The sequence below is a fragment of the Poecilia reticulata genome, chromosome 22, assembly GCF_904066995.2.
Source record: "Poecilia reticulata chromosome 22, P_reticulata-male-v2, whole genome shotgun sequence".
Classification (NCBI taxonomy): Eukaryota; Metazoa; Chordata; class Actinopteri; order Cyprinodontiformes; family Poeciliidae; genus Poecilia; species Poecilia reticulata.
In genome coordinates, this window is record NC_088851.1 from 22,731,251 (window position 1) to 22,749,756 (window position 18,506).

Below are 18,506 nucleotides of genomic sequence, written 5' to 3' on the forward strand. Positions count from 1 at the left end.
TAGCGGTTTAAAATTTAAAATTTTAAAATTAAAATTCTCTGAATAAATGATGCAACTTTTCATTGGAAGTACAATGTAAAAGGTGCTTCGTATTTTATTTTCTAATAGACCTGCAGCTTATTAGTGGCACAAAAATACATTTAACTCAAATGTTTATTGCATTTGCTACGACTGAACCAAAGAAGTGCAAGATTGTGACGTTTCTCTCTAGAAAGAGCTGGAAGGTTTCATTTTACCTGCATCTCCTACATGGTTCGTAGAAAACAAAACATTTTAGAGCTTTTTTTTCTTTCTGTTTTTCAATAAAGGCCAGAATTGATTATTTGCTATGAGGCTCCTGTAGGAAGTCGGCTACGTTTGATTTTATTTTGGCTACACTTGATTTATTTTGGGGCTGCACAGTGGCGCAGTTGGTAGAGCTGTTGCCTTGCAGCAAGAAGGTTCTGGGTTCGATTCCTGGCCCCGGTCTTTCTCCATGGAGTTTGCATGTTCTCCCTGCATGCGTGGGTTTTCTCCAGGTACTCCGGTTTCCTCCCACAGTGCAAAAACATGACTGTTAGGTTAATTGGCCTTTCCAAATTGTCCCTAGGCGTTAGTGTGTGTGTGCATGGTTGTGTGTCCTGTGTGTCTCTGTGTTGCCCTGCAACAGACTGGCGACCTGTCCAGGGTGACCCCGCCTCTTGCCCGGCACGCTAGCTGGAGATGGGCACCAGCACCCCTCCCGACCCCACTGAGGGACAAGGGTGCAAGAAAATGGATGGATGGATGATTTATTTTGGGATGTCAGAGTAAGGGGGATTAAACACTAAAATGTCTGCCACACTTTTCAATTTTATGCCTCCAAACAAATTTAGATGAGACCTGTTATTATTATTTTATACTTACATTTTGGTCTCAACTGCTTCTAAAAACAACCCAAGTACTTAAAAAACTCACCCAGCCGTTTTTTGTAGTAATTTAATGATTTTTGGTGGAAAATGAGAAGTTTCTAAAACCTCCAGATTGTTAAACCAGACTCTGTGGTTACCTAGCAACCGTACTGAAGCCGGTTGCTAGATAACCTAGCAACCGGTTGCTAGGTTGCTAGATAACCTAGCAACCGGCTTGTTACCTAGCAACACTAGCAGAACTCCAGCATGTTTGGTCAGCTGATTTTATCCCTGCAGATATTTGGTATAAATTAATTCTTTTAAGATACGTAATATTTGTCATGATTTACTATAAAAATTATTTGTTTTTACTCAACATTTGTAGCATGAAATTATTTTAACCATTAATTTAATTAATTTATATTTAAATTAAATCAATAGATTTGAGTTAAAGTTGAAAATATTAATTGTCACTTTGTTGCCATAATTTTTTTAATCTTTTTTCTGAGCGTGTTTTGTTGACTTGCTATTCATTAAACCACCTGCTACATTTTTGTTGGTTGTGCAGGAGGCTCCACTTCTGCTTTTCAGAGAGTGCTTTTCCACTCTCTGAAAAGCAGAGAGTGGTGTTGTATGCACAATTTTCAAACAGCTCATTCCGGTCAGAACTGATCATACTAAAATATTTTTATCTATCAATGGAATTTGTGCAAAAAAAAAAAATGTTAATAAAACCTGTTTTTACCTGTCCTGACCTGTTCAAGGAAGAATAAAAGGTCACCTTTAATAAATCCAGGTACCATTTTCCTTCCGCTTCATAAATATGCTTCACCTTTTGTTGGTTTGAGACATAAAATCCCAGTAAAACTCACTGAAGTTGGTTGCTAAAATTAAATGTGGAAAAGTTTAAAGGTTGGGAAAACGTTTCCATGTTCTTCCTCTTTCTTTTTCCCAAGCTGATCAACAGACTAATCCTCACTAGACAAAGATCTGTGGTTCATATCTGGACTTATTTGCAGTCGGCTGCACAGAAATTCATAAAACAGACATGTAAAATTTATGAGCAGCCATATTTGATCTCGTTCTGCGCACACGGTCACCGGTTTCTGCAATAACACTGCAGCCTGAGGGAGGCTGCAAATGTCGTCTCCTCATTTAGATTGTTTTATTTTTTTAAACTGCAGGATCGCCTTTTCTTCGTGATGGAGTTTGTGAACGGAGGCGATCTCATGTTCCACATCCAGAAGTCCAGGAAGTTTGAGGAGGGCAGAGCGCGTTTCTACACGGCGGAGATCACGTCCGCCCTGATGTTCCTGCACAGCAAAGGCATCGTCTACAGGTCTGAGACAAAAACTCACCTTTAACCCCACAGACATAAAACATCAGGTCACACAGGAGCCACCGGGTTACAGAACATGTGCTCCGAAATGTCGTATTTAAAAACAAACTCTTTCCAAGATTAATATGAAGATTAGAACCTTTGAAGCAGTAAAAAGGAATAATAATTAAATATTCAGACTCGATCTTTCTCTACAGTACTCATAAGTTACATTTTTAGTTTTATTTTAAAAGCTAGCAAGTAATTGTAAATCCATGATTTCATTTTTATGCACTTGTTGAGCTTTAATCAAGTTAGGTTGTATAGATGACAGAAAATTTGAGTCTTCACACAATTCAGACTGTTTTTTCAGACTGTTTTTAAAATTTTTACAAAATTCAGATTTTATTTTTTACAAAATTCTGACTCTTAAGAATTACACCTCTAATCTCAGGATTTTCACTTTTTTTCAGAATATTCGATATTTTACAAAATTCAGATTTGTGTTTTATAGAATTCTGATCTTTTTTTTTTTTTTTTTTACAAAATTCTGACTTTTTTTACAGAATTAAATTTTTTAAAACAAAATTCAAATTTCATTACAGAATTCTGATTAAATTTTTCATTTTTTAATTACAAAATTCAGTTTTTTAACAATTCAGATTTTTTTCACAGAATTCTGACTTGAAATTCAGAATTTAGACTTTTTTTTCAGAATTTGAACTTATGATGTCACACTGATGATTTACACACTAGTCATAATTTTATGGGGTGTAATTTACAGAATAATGTCACAACATATTAAAAAAGTTTCGCCAAACATGTCAATATTTTGACGATGTACTGAAAATGAGCTGTAACTACCTTCATAAACTATTTAAACATCGGTTGTCAGAATCGGTGCAGAGACTGTGTTGGACGCAGCTGAAGTCTGGTTCATTCCCACTTTATGCGCTGATCATGCATGGACTCTCACAGATGAGATGAACCAGGATGTCAAAGGTCACAGAGAGTTTGATGAGCCATAGTGACTGATGAAAACGTGGATTTATTGGAGCTGCTCTCATTACTCCAATATTGTACAATAAATATCACAATCGCATGATTTCTGGAATATGTGAAGCTGGAAAAAGATTCACATGACACAGTTTTAAGTTCAGTCAGTTTTAAATTAAAATTAAAAGCCATCATTGATATTGACAAACAAATCGAGTGTTGTTTTGCACTGAGGTAATAATAGCGAGATCTTTTTATTCTGCCTGAAGGAGGTCGGATGGCAGAGCGGCGGCCGTCCTCCCAGTGCATGATGGGAGGGAAGGGGGGCGTCATGTGAGCAAACAGTAACTCCAGAGTTATATTTAGGTGACCATGTGTCCTGCAGTCTGGATCCGGCGCATCCCACAGCTTCTTTAGGATGACAGGATAAAATTACAACCTGCAAAATAAAACTAAACCTGCCTCCTCAACGTCAGTCTATCTTTTTATTTTGTGTCCAAGCTTTAATTTATCTGCAGATATTGCTTCAGTATTTTCATATGATTAATCGTTTGGCCCCCAGGCCGCGCTTTGGACACCACTGGTTTAGTACAACACAAAGGATTTTTCTCTTTATCAGCTGTTTTTTCTGCTTTTATTTTCATTTTGTTGAAAACCACAAACCTCCTGCCACATTTTATAAAAATCTGTAATATTCTAATTTGAACTTTTAGCTAAAATTGCTAAGAGCCATTTTGACTCTGGAGTCGCAGGGTGCTGAACCCTGAGCTGGCTTTATTTTCATCTGTTTCCCAACCAAACAACACATTTCAACAATGAAATGTGCAATAAAATGGAGCTAAGAAGAAGAATAGGTTTTTACAACACAGCAAAAAAAGTTCAGTTTGTGCGTCACAGCTTTTGTCAGCACTTCCTCTGCTCCTCTTTGGAAATTTTCACATTTGTAAACGATTATCTGAGATTTTTTGTCATCCATGTGGAAACCAGGGCTTCCAGTTTACCCAGTAAACACAGGATCTTGACTCGACCCTGCAGTCTAAACAGGTTAATTAGATGAAAGTTGCTGGTTTTATTCTTGGCGATGTGCATCTCTGTGATGAACACACAACATTAAAGATGCATCTGGATATGTTGGATTTGTTGGGCGCTACACTGCAAAAATTAAATTTTTCCAATCTTTTGGTGTAGTTTCTAGTGCAAATATCTATTAACTAGTCTTCAACCCAAACAAGGTGGATATACAGCAAAAAACACAAAACTCTACAAAGTATTTTTGATCTAGTTTCCAGTGCAAATATCTCTTAAAATAAAACAAATTAACATACAAGTAAGTTTTTATCGGCATATAGGAGCTTGTTTTAATAATTTCTTATTTCACTGATTAGACTTTTTTCACTTTATAAGTGAAATAGACTTACAGTAGAATTATATTTCTTAAAACAAGCTCATATATCTTGCTGAAAAATTACTTCTAATCTTATTTCACATGCAAAACAGATGTTTGTTCTAGAAACTGGACCGAAATTCTTGATAAGATTTTGTGTTTTTGCAGTGCAAGGCTTTGTTTTCCCACTACTTGGTTAAACAAAGAGAGAAGTGCACCGCAGGAGGTTGAGTCAGTGTTGCACAACCTTCTTCAAGCAGAAAAAAGCAACCAGATTAATCCAACCCAATGAGTGCCTAATCAGCAGTCAGCCTTTCAGCTGCTGGTTGCTGCATTTATCATCTCCTCCTTCCATGGAAATCACTCACTCCTTTTCCCGTTGGAAACTAAAAAGTTAAGTTTCCTTTCATTATATTAAACCTCATCTGTGCAGCTTCAAGCCTCATCTGCACAGTGACCTTTGCATGAATGCTGGGTCATCTGATCACAGATTAGAGCTTAACCCAGGAGCCCACGCTCAGCAGCTCTAATCTCATGTCAGATGACAAAGCAGCAGCCGACACGAACATGGAGATGGAGATTATTCCTGGGAGGCTTTGAGAGCCGCTCTCACCTGACTGACTCAGTTCAGGCATCAGTTACCACATTTATAGATTACATCTTTGCTGCATCTGTGCATTTTATGCTAAAGTTTATTTCTGGATGGTTATATAAAAAAGCTGCGTGTAATTTTTGTCGAATGAAGTTCAAGGATGATGCTCTCTGACAGCGGCGGCCATATTTTTCACCATGTGAGTCAAAACTGTAACGTCGAAAGAATTTGACAGCCACAAAATGTTTTTTACCTGGACAACAATATGCAAAACACAATATTTTTACATAGTAGAAAAAGTCGAATTTCTGTGGAAAATTATAGATCTGAAACGATTAATTGTATTATTGGTGATTAGTCGATTTAAACAATTGTCAACTAATTTAATAACCGATTAATTGTTAATTTTGTTAACTGGAGCAGACAAACTTTAACAAGAGGCCATTTTCTGACACAACACAATCACAGCAAATGAAGCCAAAACTGTACAAAGAATAAGTACATTTTAAATTTAAAGTATAGAAAAAACTTTATCAGTAAATATTTTGTACCCAGAACTCCTCCAGTGGTATTTTTTTAGCTTTTTAATGTTTCCAGTATTTTATTATATTTTTTTTGCTGCAGATGCATGTGCTGTTGTTGCATTTTAGGCCATAAACTTATTTTTCTTTTTAAAAGAGGAATTAATTACTCATTTGCGTTATTTAATGTATTTCTAACATTGTAAGAAATGACTAAAATGATAAATCTGCAAATTTTTTATCTGATTAATCAATTAATCATCAGAATAATTGATAGATTAATTAATAAATAAACTAATCTAATCGTTAGTTGCAGCTCTAATCTGCAAACAAGGTTGTAAATATAAATTTTTTCTATCATCTTTGGACATTCTCAGTTTTAGTTAAGTTAGCTGTTTTGTTTAAAGTGGATTTTCTCCATAAACAAAGACCAAAGTGAAATTTGCAGGAGAATCTGGATAAATATTGACTTAATAAACATATTTTACTGTATTAGACAGTTTGCGATCATGTTCTGGTTGGTTGAAATGTTTTTATTTTTGCGTTTTTGCAGGGATCTAAAACTGGACAACGTCCTGCTGGACAAAGACGGTCACTGCAAGCTGGCGGACTTCGGCATGTGCAAAGAGGGAATATTTGAGGGCGTGGCCACCGGGACGTTCTGTGGGACTCCGGATTATATCGCCCCAGAGGTCGGTTAAAGCCCTCAGATTATCGATTTTCAGGATTAATGGTTGGTTTTATTTATTTGTTTATTTTTGTGTTTGGCAAAATTCTCCAAACTAAAGAGTCAAACTGAACTGATGTAACGGATGTAAAACGGATGTTTAAGTTCACAAAATTGACGGGGCTGTAATTGAGGAGGAAAAGGGGAATTATTTCTGTTTAGGATCAGTATAAAAACGCTGAGCTCATTTTTTCATAAAAATATTTAATTACAGGTTATTTGTATTTAAACTGAATGAGCTCCATTCAGCCTCCTGCAGACTTTGAGCCTGATGCAGTTTTTCCATCAGACCGTCTCCGTATGAACAAACATGGCGGTCGTTGCTCATCACTTAAAATTCCTTCCTGACTAACTGGAAGGCAGCGCATGCATGAGGTCGGCTTGTAAGCTTCCCTGTTCGCTCTTCAGGATGCACATTCAGCCGCGTGTTTGCTTTTCAGAACCCCAGATTGTTCTAGTCCATGTTCTCATGTATAAGGGATGTTTTTGTTTTTTTTCCAAGCAGTCCAGAGTGTCTGGACTCATGAAAGGGCCGTTTTAAAGTGCTTGACCCGCATCCAACATGACCAGAGCTCGGGTTGTGAATATAAATGAACTGCTGAGACTTTCCTGCTCTCTGTGTTTTAACAGGAAACTTTACAGAGCTTTGAAAAATGTTTGCATCCTTATTAGATCAAGGATTTAACCTTTATTGAACAGTTTTTTTTTTTTTTTTTTTGCACAGTTTTGTTATGTCTGCTTACTGACAGAACAGTGGAATCAGGAAACCACTTTATCATGTAAAATTCACTTTTAGTAATTTTTCTACTTTTATTTTGGTCTCTACTCCTTCTAAAAACAGCACATGTACTTAAAAATGTTTTTTGGCAATAAGTTAATGTTTTTTGATGTCTGGAAAATGTGTTGTTTCAAAAACCTCCTGATAATACGTAAGATTCCATGGGCACTGTGCCGTTACCTAGCAACGCCAGCCAAGGCCAGTCTCGTTACCTAGCAACCCATTCTGAGTTCCAGCATGTTTGGTCAGCTTTTTGGCAGAAATTCCTCTATAAAGAAAAAATGTCTCTATTGTAAATTGTGGCACAAGTGCAAATACTTTCTAAAATAAGGTCGAGTGGGTTTGGATAAATTTCTTTTCCTTAATAAAAGTTTTATCAAATCTGTTTTTGTGCTTGGTGAGAAAAGTAAAATGTTATTTATATAGCACATTTACAACAACCCCAGCTGACCAAAGTGCTACACAACAATCACAACATCACAGGTAGATAAATGATAAAACAAAGGATAAAGTTAATTTTTTTCTAGGTAGGTAAAAATAATAAGACAATTATAAAATTGACAGAAAATACAAAAAATAATAATATGACTAAAAACCAAATTATGCTTAATTTCAACTGCAGCGATCTCCCGTAAACTCAAGTCAGTGAAGTACTAATATCCCACTTTTTTTTACTGGTCATAAAATGTTTTAATGTGTTCCTTTATGACTGAGCAGGATCTGTTTCCCAGTAGGAAAGATAAAATCTCCACTGATGTTTCCACAGATCCTGCAGGAGATGATGTACGGCCCGTCGGTGGACTGGTGGGCGCTCGGCGTGCTGCTGTACGAGATGCTGTCAGGCCACGCCCCCTTTGAAGCTGAAAACGAAGACGACCTCTTTGAATCCATCCTCAACGAGGACATCGTTTACGCGTCCTGGCTCAGCAAGGAGGCAGTCAACATCCTCAAAGCTGTGAGTTCAAACATTCACCATGAATTTCCCAATCAGTTTTTTTTTTAAGAGGACTTACTAAGCAAGTTTTACGGTATTTACACATTTTTGTATTTCCATTTGGGTCTCAAATACTTCTAAAAACAAGACAAGCAGTTGAAAAAAATATTCTGTTGTTATTTTTGGCAATAAGTTAATGTTTCTGATTGTTGAGTCACATTTCACAGGCACTGCACCGTTACCTAGCGACCCCTGCCAAGCCCAGCCCCGTTACCTAGCAACCCCTGCCAAGCCCAGCCCCGTTACCTAGCAACCCCAGCGGAATCCAGCAAGTTTTGGTTGGCTGGTTTTATCACTTTATTGCTGGAAAAGACACGAGTTTTTTCTTCACTTCCTATTCAGAAACCACACAGCAGTATTTCATTTATAGCATAAAAAATACAGTTTGGTAAAAGATAAATAATCTGCTAGTCAAACTGTTGCTTTTTAAGGAATTAATTACTTAAAACAACTTCCTATACGGTTCTGAAAAGTTACTTCTAAGTTAGTTTTGTCTGATTTCAAGTGTACAAAGAAATTTGCATTAGAAACTAGACCAGAAACACTTGGTAAGTTTCTATCTTTGCACCATACATGATTACGCATGAGGCTCCACTTCTGCTTTTCAAAGATGTACAGTTGTATTATTGCACAGCCTTTTTCACTTACTTGGATATAAAATGACAAGAAGCCACAAAACAGCTCATTCTGAAAGGAGCTGATCTGACCAGGCTGAAATGTCATTATCTAAGAATTATGCAAAATAATTTATTAAACTAGAGAGACTGAGCCTGACCAGGGAAGCATAATAGATCACCTTTAATAAGAAAATAAATGATTGAAGTTGGTCGAAAGCTTGAACTTAGTGCGATATTTCATTTATTTGCCCTCTAATGACACATTCATGAAGGAAATCAGTTCATCAGATGACCTTTGACCTGCTTTGCGGATAGTTTTGCATCGTTTCTCGGGATTTTATGGTCCGGGTTTGTGTTTTTGTTGTCGAACAGATGGAGTGGTGTTATTGCAGCTTGACTAGCAGCTTGACAGTTGGAAATTTTCCAGCCAGCTGTTTTGTTTGTTACATAACTAAATTAAGGCATGGTTCAGCTGCCAGCCAGTGCTCAAGCTATAAATATGACGCCTCCTCCCTCTTTCTGTAAGTGATTCCACCACGCTACAGGAAACGTCACACCGCCCTCCTGTGTTGATTGGACCTCGGCGGCGGGTCGGTGTGGAGGGATTTGGATGCTGCGGTTCTATTTTTACCAAAGGTTCATTCACTGTAAGGTGCACCGTGGCTTTGTAAGCTAGTTCACGGAGCCAAGTTGTTCTGCTGTTCAGAAATTAGAGGATTTATTTGTTAAAAATCATAAAGTCTGAGTTTATGTTTTCTCCACAAAGATGGAAATCTTACCTAGTGTGTTTCTAGTGCAAATATCTTAGTACACTTGGAAGAAGATACAACTTAAAAGTAACTTTTCATTAAGAAATAGGAGCTTGTTTTAAGAAAATAATTCTTTAACATTGATAAAAAAAACACCAGTTTCATTGACAGGTAATCTTATCTTATAACATTTTTCGCATTTTATGAATGAAATAATCTGCCAGTGGAACTGGGTTGCTAGGTGACGGGCTGAGCTTGGCTGGGGTTGCTAGGTAACGGCACAGTGCCCTTCATTTTGAACTCAGTGGAACATTTTACCAGTGGAGCTAATATTTTCACCTAAAACAAGATGGTATGTCTTGCTGAAAAGTTATTTGTAAGTTAGTTTCATCTTATTTCATGTGTACAATTTCCTGTTGTTGCAGTATAGTACAAATATCTTAGTACACTTGAAATAAGACAAAACTAACCTAAAAGTAACTTTTGCAGTAAGATATAGGAGCTTGTTCTCAGTCAATAATTCTTAAATATTGATTAAAAAAAAGAAATGGTTCCACCAGTTTAACAAGTACTTTCTCATTTATCTTGCTGAAAAGTTACGAGTAAGTTGTACTAAAATATTTACACCAGTTTGTGTTTTGTAAATAATTTGAGAGAGTAGTTGATTCTGTGCCAGCTGGAGAAATGTTCCAGCTAATCATATTTCTTGTCTGCTCAGAGGTTTTATTCTTGTATTTACTGCTGACGCGGCAGGTCTGCGTCTGAGGATGGCACTGCTGGCATGAAGCCATGGAAAATGGCATCAGCTCCACGTTTCTGTCTGCAGCCGCTGAACCGGTTGACCTCTGACTCGACTGTCTCCATCCTTTAATTTCTCCAGTTAAAACCTGATATTCTGAAGGGAAATGAAGACAAACAGTTAATGTAAATGTCTTAATGAGAAGAAAGTAGTAAAGTAAGTCAGAAAAAGACCAAGTTGCCTATATCTACTGTTTTAAAGATTTTATTAAGAGAGAGTCCAGCTCTGGTTTTCCAATAGTCACTTATTTTCCTCTAATGACTCATAAAAGAGAAGGAGAGAGAAAAAAGAAACATTCTCTGGGCTCTTTGATAGAGGAAGATATTTTAAATGCTGCAGAAATTAAAATAACTTCCTCAATAATTCATCAAGGCAGATTTTCCTAATTTACATCAAAAGTTTTTGAGCTGCTTATGAACAGAAAAACTGGCTGATTTAGATCGCCGTTCGACTGACTTTTCCTTTTCCAGATAATTTAACTTAGAACATGGGAACAACAGCTTGGTCCTAACACATTAATTCACTTATAACTAATGCGTTTTCATTAATATTAAAGAATTATTTACTTAAAACAAGTACTTACATCTTGCTTAAAGGTTAGCTTTAAGCTCAGATAGCAAGTGTACTAAGATATTTACTATAAACTAGGCAAAAAATACTTTTCAATATATTGATAACGGCGTATTAATCCAAGTTCGTCCTTTCAGACTATTAAACTTTAATTTTGAAAAAAAAGAAAAGAAAAACACTTGATACTAAAATTGTAAGATATTTTAAATATCCGAAATAAAACAAACAAAAAAATAAAAATGGATTATGTCAACAAAATTGCCCTTCAAAAAATAGAAATAAGAAGAATAAAAACTATACACCTCCTTTTTACGATTCCTATGATTTATCGATTATTAGTCGAAAGATTTGTACAATTACAGAATTTTTTTAAAAAGAATTATATATTTGCTAGAGTAACATGAAAACAATTAATTTTAGCCTAAAAATTTGTAAAGTTTAAATATTTCCTCAGTGAGTTCTAATTATGCTCATCAGGTGGAGCTGATGACTGTAATGGGGCCTGCTGTGTTTTTGAAAACTAGAACACTGCAAAAACACAAAATCTTACCAGGTAATTTTGGTCTAGTTTCTACTGCAAATATCTGACATTTAAATAAGACAACACTGACTTATAATCAACTTTTCAGCAGGTTTTTGTTTTAAGTAAATAATTCCAGGAATAGAACTTGCTCCATTGGCAGATTATTTCTGCTTAAACAAGACATTTTCCCATTTTTTAAGTGAAATAATCTGCCATTTTAAGAAATTAGTGACTTAAAACAAACTCCAATATCTTTCTGAAAAGTTACTTACCAGTTAGTTTTGTCTTAATTTAAGTGTAGTAAGATTGTTTGCACTAGAAACTAGGCCAAAGTTACTTTTTAGGATTTTGTGTTTTTGCAGTGAAGTCTTTCAGGTTATTCTAGTAACGGTTGCCGTGGAGACGGAGCCTGTTGGGTGTGTTGTGCTCGTCTGAGCGGTACTTCCAACGCTCCCCAGCGAACACAAACAACCAAGAATGCGCAGGTTCCTGCCAGAGGCGAGGTCAAGCAGGCGTCGCCGTGTTTCCTCAGGGTCAGAGGTCACTTCCTCCAGACCGTTAGCGCTCAGCAGGGGATTCACTTATTGTCTGAGTTTGAGCAACACCGGGAAGTCGAGGCACGTCAGACATTTACAGTACGAAGCTGAACTTTGGCCAAGCAGAACAGGGGGAGGCGGCAGAGGGTGTGTGTGTGTGTGTGTGTGTGTGTGTGTGTGTGTGTGTGTGTGTGTGTGTGTGTGTGTGTGTGTGTGTGTGTGTGTGTGTGTGTGTAGGGAGGTGGAGACTGACTGGATGGGTTTCATCCAGTCTAGCCAGCTTGATCCAGCTGAAGGAAACTTGATACAGTTTGTCATTAACACTCAAACCAGCCGAGTCCAGTTTACTATTATTAGGGAGGTTAGTAGTAGTACTATTTGTAGCAGTAGAAGTAGTATTACTTGTTATAGCAGTGGTACTATATGTTGTATTTGTAGTAGAAGTATTTTTTTTAAAGTGTTTGTATTTAATTCACGTTTTCAGTTCAGCTTTTCCAGCAGATTAGATGCCAAAAAACGCACACATCATTTACATTTATTCAAAAGAAATCCAGTTTTTATGTAGTAGTAATAGTACAAGTAGTAGTACTAGTAGTTGTTGTAGTAGTAGTAGCAGAAATAATATTAATATCATTATTTTTGTTTCATGCATGTTTCTGCTTTAGTTCATCTTTTTTAGCAGATTACCTCACCGATTCTGCTTTCAGCATTCACACACTGCAGAAAAATATTATTATTATTATTATTATTATTGATGAATCCTGCTTCTTTTGGGTTCTGCAGTTCCTGACCAAAAACCCGGCGCGGCGTCTCGGCTGCGTCCCGTCGGAAGGAGGCGAGGACGCCGTCATCAGCCACTCCTTCTTCACCGGCATCGACTGGGAAAAATTAAACTGCAGAGAAATAGAGCCGCCATTCAAGCCAAGGATTGTAAGTCATTCAAAAAGAAGAGAAAAACTCCACTGGTGGCACATGAAACCAGACAGACACATACACTGTAAAAACAAACTGCTTCCTGGTGTGGCATCATGGGAAAAAATCAGCCAGAGGTTAAATTAGCAGATTCTGGAAGTTGCCACATTAGTTTTTTTCATTTTACATTTTTAGAGACTAAATTGAATTATTTTGTCGTAATGACCAAATAAAAGAGGAAGTACGGCGGTGGCAGTATGATGCTTTTCTGCTGGAGTACATGCAAGCTACACTGGAAAAACACAAACTGATACCAGTTTGGTCTGGTTTCTACTTCAAATATCTTAGTTCACTTAAAACAAGACAAAAGACTTAAACTTAAAAGTAACTGTTTGGTAAGATTTAGGAACTTGTTTTAACTCACTAATTCCTTAATGTTAATAAAAATGCCAGTTATCAGTCATATAATCTGTGGAACAAGACATTATAACTTAGAACAAATTCTTGTTCTAGTTTTAAAGGAGATTCTATAAAATATGAACAAATTGTAAATTTCCGAATTTGGAAAAAGTTCTAAAAAAAAAAAAACTAAATATTTGGTATTTTGAAAATAGAAGTGATTTAAAACGAGAAAAGTTTGGTCTAAAATTATGTAAGGCAAATAAAAAATATAATTAGGAGTTAATGCAGTTAATAATTATTTTAGTTATAATCGATTAATCAGATTTTTTAACTTGTCTTTTTATACAGTAAAATATGCAAATAAATATTTAAATTATTTTTTTAACTAATAAATTAACATTTTACTGCTTAACTTTAATGAATGATTGATTATTTGTAGCAAATGATGCATCTTAGGCAAAAAAAAATCAACATGTTTAATAATCAATAGAGTGTAGGGAAAATCTGGTGATTATATTTTGGATTAATTGATAAATAATTGGACAGAAAAAGGTGCTTAAAAGTTATTTTAAATTTTTTACAGAATTTGAACCAGGTGAGTTTTTGGTAGATCATATTTACAGATTAATGTTTTTATTTTATTTTAAATGCATAATCTGTATATTTTTGTAAATTCTTTGCTCTGAGAAAGTTGTTCTTTCAGAAAATTTATGATTAATCAATTACTAAATTAGCCAAGGATTATATAAATAATTCATCACGATTAATCAGATGAATCGTTTCAGCTCTAAATGTGAATATCTTTTGCTTCTTCTCTTGTATTTATGGATGTTGGTGTTTTATTCTGACATTTTCCTCTCGTTTCTTCATTATTTCCCAGAAAACGCCTGAGGATGTGAACAACTTTGACCCGGACTTCACCCAGGAGGAGCCGACGCTGACCCCCATCGACGACCCCGTAATCCCTTCCATCAACCAGGACGAGTTTAGAAACTTTTCCTTCACTTCGCCTGACCTTCTGGACGTCTGAGAGGCTCCTCAGAGTTTATCTCAGTTTTCCTCCCAGTTTCTACTGAAACTTCTCGAACTTTGTCACCGTCTCCCTTCTGCAGAAATGTGAGGAAATGTCTCAAAAAGACGTTGGACATCTCATGGAGACACCGGACGTTAGCTGAACTCCTCTGCACTCGTTTAACCCCGGATGTTGCATTTTTCATCTGATTTTTATTGTTATTTTTGCTGTCAGATGGATTCACTGGCACATTCAGCCGTTCTGTTGTAATAGATTTTCTTCCTATTCATTCAAATGGAAAAAAAAACCTTTTTTTAAAAAAAGAAAATAATAAAATTGTTCTGTGTTCAGAAACACACACCAGTTTCACATGAGTCTGCCAGATTCCCAGAAAGGTCCAAATACCAGTTAAGTCCTGGAAAGCTGTGAATGGAGCTGAAATAGTTTTTCAGTGACGTACTTTTTCTCTGGAAAAATACAAATGCACACGGATTGAAGAAGTTAGAAAAGCAGCAGAAGTTTTTCACCGATTTAAGGTGACAGAATCTGATCAACAACCTGCAGATAGGAGGCGGCGCTTTAGCTGTTTGCTGCTCTTTGTAATCTGATCAGAGGGGCATGTTAAACATGATGCAACGTTTCGCTGACTCATCCTGATGGGGAAATATTAAAAATAACTAGATTTCACCACAGCAGCTTAACAAAGAGAGAGTGATTGCAAACGGTTATATGTTGGCAGGAACGAAAGGAGCATTCACTGTGTAAACACAGAGCCTGCACTGCAAAAACAAACTCTTACCATGTAGTTTTGTCTAGTTTTTGCTGCAAATATCTTTGTACATTTGAAATAAGGCAAAACTAACTTGAAACTAATTTTTCAGAAAGATATAGGAACTTGTTTTAAGTCGATAATTCCTTAATATTGATGAAAAAATACTAGTTCAATGGTAAATTATTTCTCTTGTAACAGGACATATCTCCCATAAGTGAAGTGATCTAGAACTTTTATATCAATCTTAAGGAATTACTGACTCAAAATACGCTCATATCTTCCTAAAAAGTTACTTTTTAGCAAATTAGTTTTTGTCTTATTTCAAGTGTACTGAGATTTTTGCACAAGAAACTAGTCAAAAACACTTTGTAACATTTTGTGTTTTTGCACAAAAGTGTTTTTTTGGCCCAAGTAACTTTTCAACAAGATATGGACTTGTGTTACACTGCAAAAATACAAAATCTTACCAAGTATTTTTGGTCTAGTTTCTAGTGCAAATATCTCAGTACACTTGAAATAAGATAAACCTAAGATATAAGCAACTTTTCAGTACAATATAGGAGCTTGTTTTATGTAAATAACTCCTTAATATTGATTTAAACTGCTAGTTTTTCTATCTAATTACTTCACTTAAAATATAGAAAAATGTTTTTTTATAAGTGAAATAATCTGCTATGGAAAAAAGTACTTTTTAATCAATATTAAGGAATTATTTACTTAAAACAAGCTCCTATATTTTGCTGAAAAGCTGCTTATATCTTAGGTTTATCTTATTTCAAGAGTACTGAGAGATTTGCACTAGAAACTAGATCAAAAATACTTGTAATGTTTTGGGTTTTTGCAGTGTGTGAAAGTTTCCTGCTCTCTGGCCTGTTGGTTTAAATTCATGAAATTCATGAAAAAATGTTCAGTCCCTGATAAAAGTGGAACAAAAAGCAGGCGAACAGGGAGGGCTTGAAACTTTCACCTACATTTTCTGATCCTGCAGCAGACGGGTTGGGCCTTCAGCCGAGGTTCAGTTTTCGTTGCTAAATAGCGGAAGATAAACAGGAAACCACACACGGCGTCACTGCTGTCGCCTTTAATCAAGACAGGAAGAGGAGAGCGACGAGATAATCTATAGACCTCTCTGTCCTGCATCAAGAAGAGTTCATGCATATTTTCATTTCATTTAAGTGAGAAATCGTCATAAGGAGAACAAATGCTAGAAAACATCCGTTAGTGTAATTAATCTGCTAGTGGATTGATAGTATCTTAATTTATTAAATATGACTACTGCACATATTTTCTTTCCTCATTGAAGTTACTTGTATCGGATCGGGTACCCAGAAATTTACTCAAGTAGAAGCAATATTACTCAAGAAAAAATAAAAAGTACAGTGCAGTAAAACGTGAAAGTTACTCAAATAAATGTAACTGGTACTTCTGTCACACCTGCAAGTTTGTCTTCTTTGCAGAGTAATTTTAATTCAGCGACATTAAATCACCTTTAGCATAGAAAGAAAGAAAATTTAAGACTTTGAAACTTTCAATTTGTTTTTTGAGCTGTTATTTTCTGAGTTATGCATAAACCAGCTGCGCTTTAGCCAGATAATACATTTGAAGGCCACAAAAAGACCCACAAAGATGTTCTGTTTTCAATCATCAAATATCGCAGTTTTACCTCTGAGCAGCAAGCAGCAACTGCTTTTCGTAATGCTTTAAAGAGGAACCTATTACGCAAAATTCACATTTTCAGATTGTTATGCTTCCATTTGGGTCTGTAATGTTTCAACCCAAGCACTTAAAAAAACACCCAACTGTTGTTTTGTCAATAAATTCACGTTTTTGCTGTCTGGAAAAGGAACAATTTCAAAAACCTCCCAAATGTTAAATCACATTGGACAGGCACCGTTACCTAGCAACCCCAGTCAAGCCCAGCCCGTTACCTAGCAACCCCAGCTGAACTCCAGCACATTTGGTTAGCTGGTTTTATGTGCTGTACAATGGCTGCTGAAAAAAACAAGTGTTTTGTTGTTGACTTTGCGCAACTACACTGCAAAAACACAAAATCTCACCAAGTAATGTTTGAGTTTTGTGCAAATATCTTAGCACATTTGAAGTAAGACAAAACTAACTTACAAGTGGTGCACCCAGCTGATCTCTCAATGGTTTCTGTAACGCGGTAATGAGGTCACTGACCTTCAGTGGCCTCTGCAGTCTCCAGATCCCACTCCAGTAAATCACCTGGATGTTGAAAATCTCTTCCTGGATGTGCAGCTGACTAAAACTGGGTCAAACCCAACAGCACCAAGCTGTACCTAACAAAGTGGCCATCAGTCTTTATTCTCATCACTTGGTAAACATGTTTTTTTATTTTATTTCATTGGAGGTATGTTTTGTTGTAACTTTCATAGATTCATTTCAACCTCAATGTTTCTGTTCCAAAGAAAAACTGAATCACAAAATTATAGTTTTAGTGAATAACTTGCGGGATGGTGACAGACTGACCAGAAATGTCTGCTGGGAAATCTGACCATAACTCCTGAACCTCATGCGCAAACACACTTCTGCTAGAACAGAAGGTCTGAAACGGGCAAAATACCAACGTAAATATTCAGAAAGTTACGATGAGGAAGCACACACTTTAAAACTGGCAGGATCTCCACATATCCCACTTCAGGAGGAAATTAATAATATATTTAATAAAAAAGGTCGTAGCTACAATCGGCCCTGCTGAACTTTTTCACATATTGACTAGAATATTGTGATCTTATGTGACAGATGAACACACAACACTGCATCTGCTGAAAGGAAAGGAAAATGACACGACTTACCCAGGTTTAGCATTTTTACTAATAAAAATCTGAAAAGTGTGGAGTGCTTGTGTTTTTTTTATCCCCCTAGAGCCAATACTTTTCAGGATACTTTCAATACTTTCTAGTAACTTATGAAGTATTTCTACTCTCACTTGAGTAAAATTTCTGGATTTTCTACCCACTGAATGAAAAACCAACATGTTTTAACAATAATTCACCAGACACAGACACACACCTGCAGCTTTTTGTTAAAGCTCATAAGTTTTTTATTTGGAAAAATTTTCTTTTGCCTGATTGGTAATTTTTTTTATTTATATGAATTATGGTCATTTTTATCTTTAAAATACAAAAGTTAAAATATGAAATGATTGATTAGTTGATCAGTTATTCAGTACTCCAGTAGACTTTCTACCAAATACTGTTTTACTCTGACTTCAGTAATTTCTTGGGTGGCTACGTTTTACTTCTACTTGAGTAAAAATATGTTGAAGACTAGTGCTACTCTTACTTGAGTATAGTTTTCTGCTTAGAAGCGGCTTTAATAGTGAAAGCATTTATTGTGAATGGACGGCGCGCGTTCCCGCTGTGGAACAATCATGTGACTGCGCGCCCCCGCGGCAGCAGCGGGCGGAGTCTG

General features: G+C 36.1%; 1 protein-coding gene across 3 annotated transcripts in view; it reads left to right on the plus strand.

The window, feature by feature from the left end:
- Positions 1-14,657, plus strand: part of prkcha (protein kinase C, eta, a) — a 41,819-nt gene extending 27,162 nt beyond the window's left edge. For all 3 annotated transcript variants that reach the window (XM_081603410.1, XM_008400027.3, XM_008400028.3), the window contains exons 10-14: positions 2,054-2,208; positions 6,234-6,372; positions 7,952-8,140; positions 12,757-12,903; positions 14,168-14,657. In XM_081603410.1, the coding sequence (XP_081459536.1) occupies positions 2,054-2,208; positions 6,234-6,372; positions 7,952-8,140; positions 12,757-12,903; positions 14,168-14,317 (780 nt within the window). In that variant the 3' untranslated portion in view covers positions 14,318-14,657. The remainder of the gene's footprint in view (positions 1-2,053; positions 2,209-6,233; positions 6,373-7,951; positions 8,141-12,756; positions 12,904-14,167) is intronic.
- Positions 14,658-18,506: the final 3,849 nt, after the last annotated feature.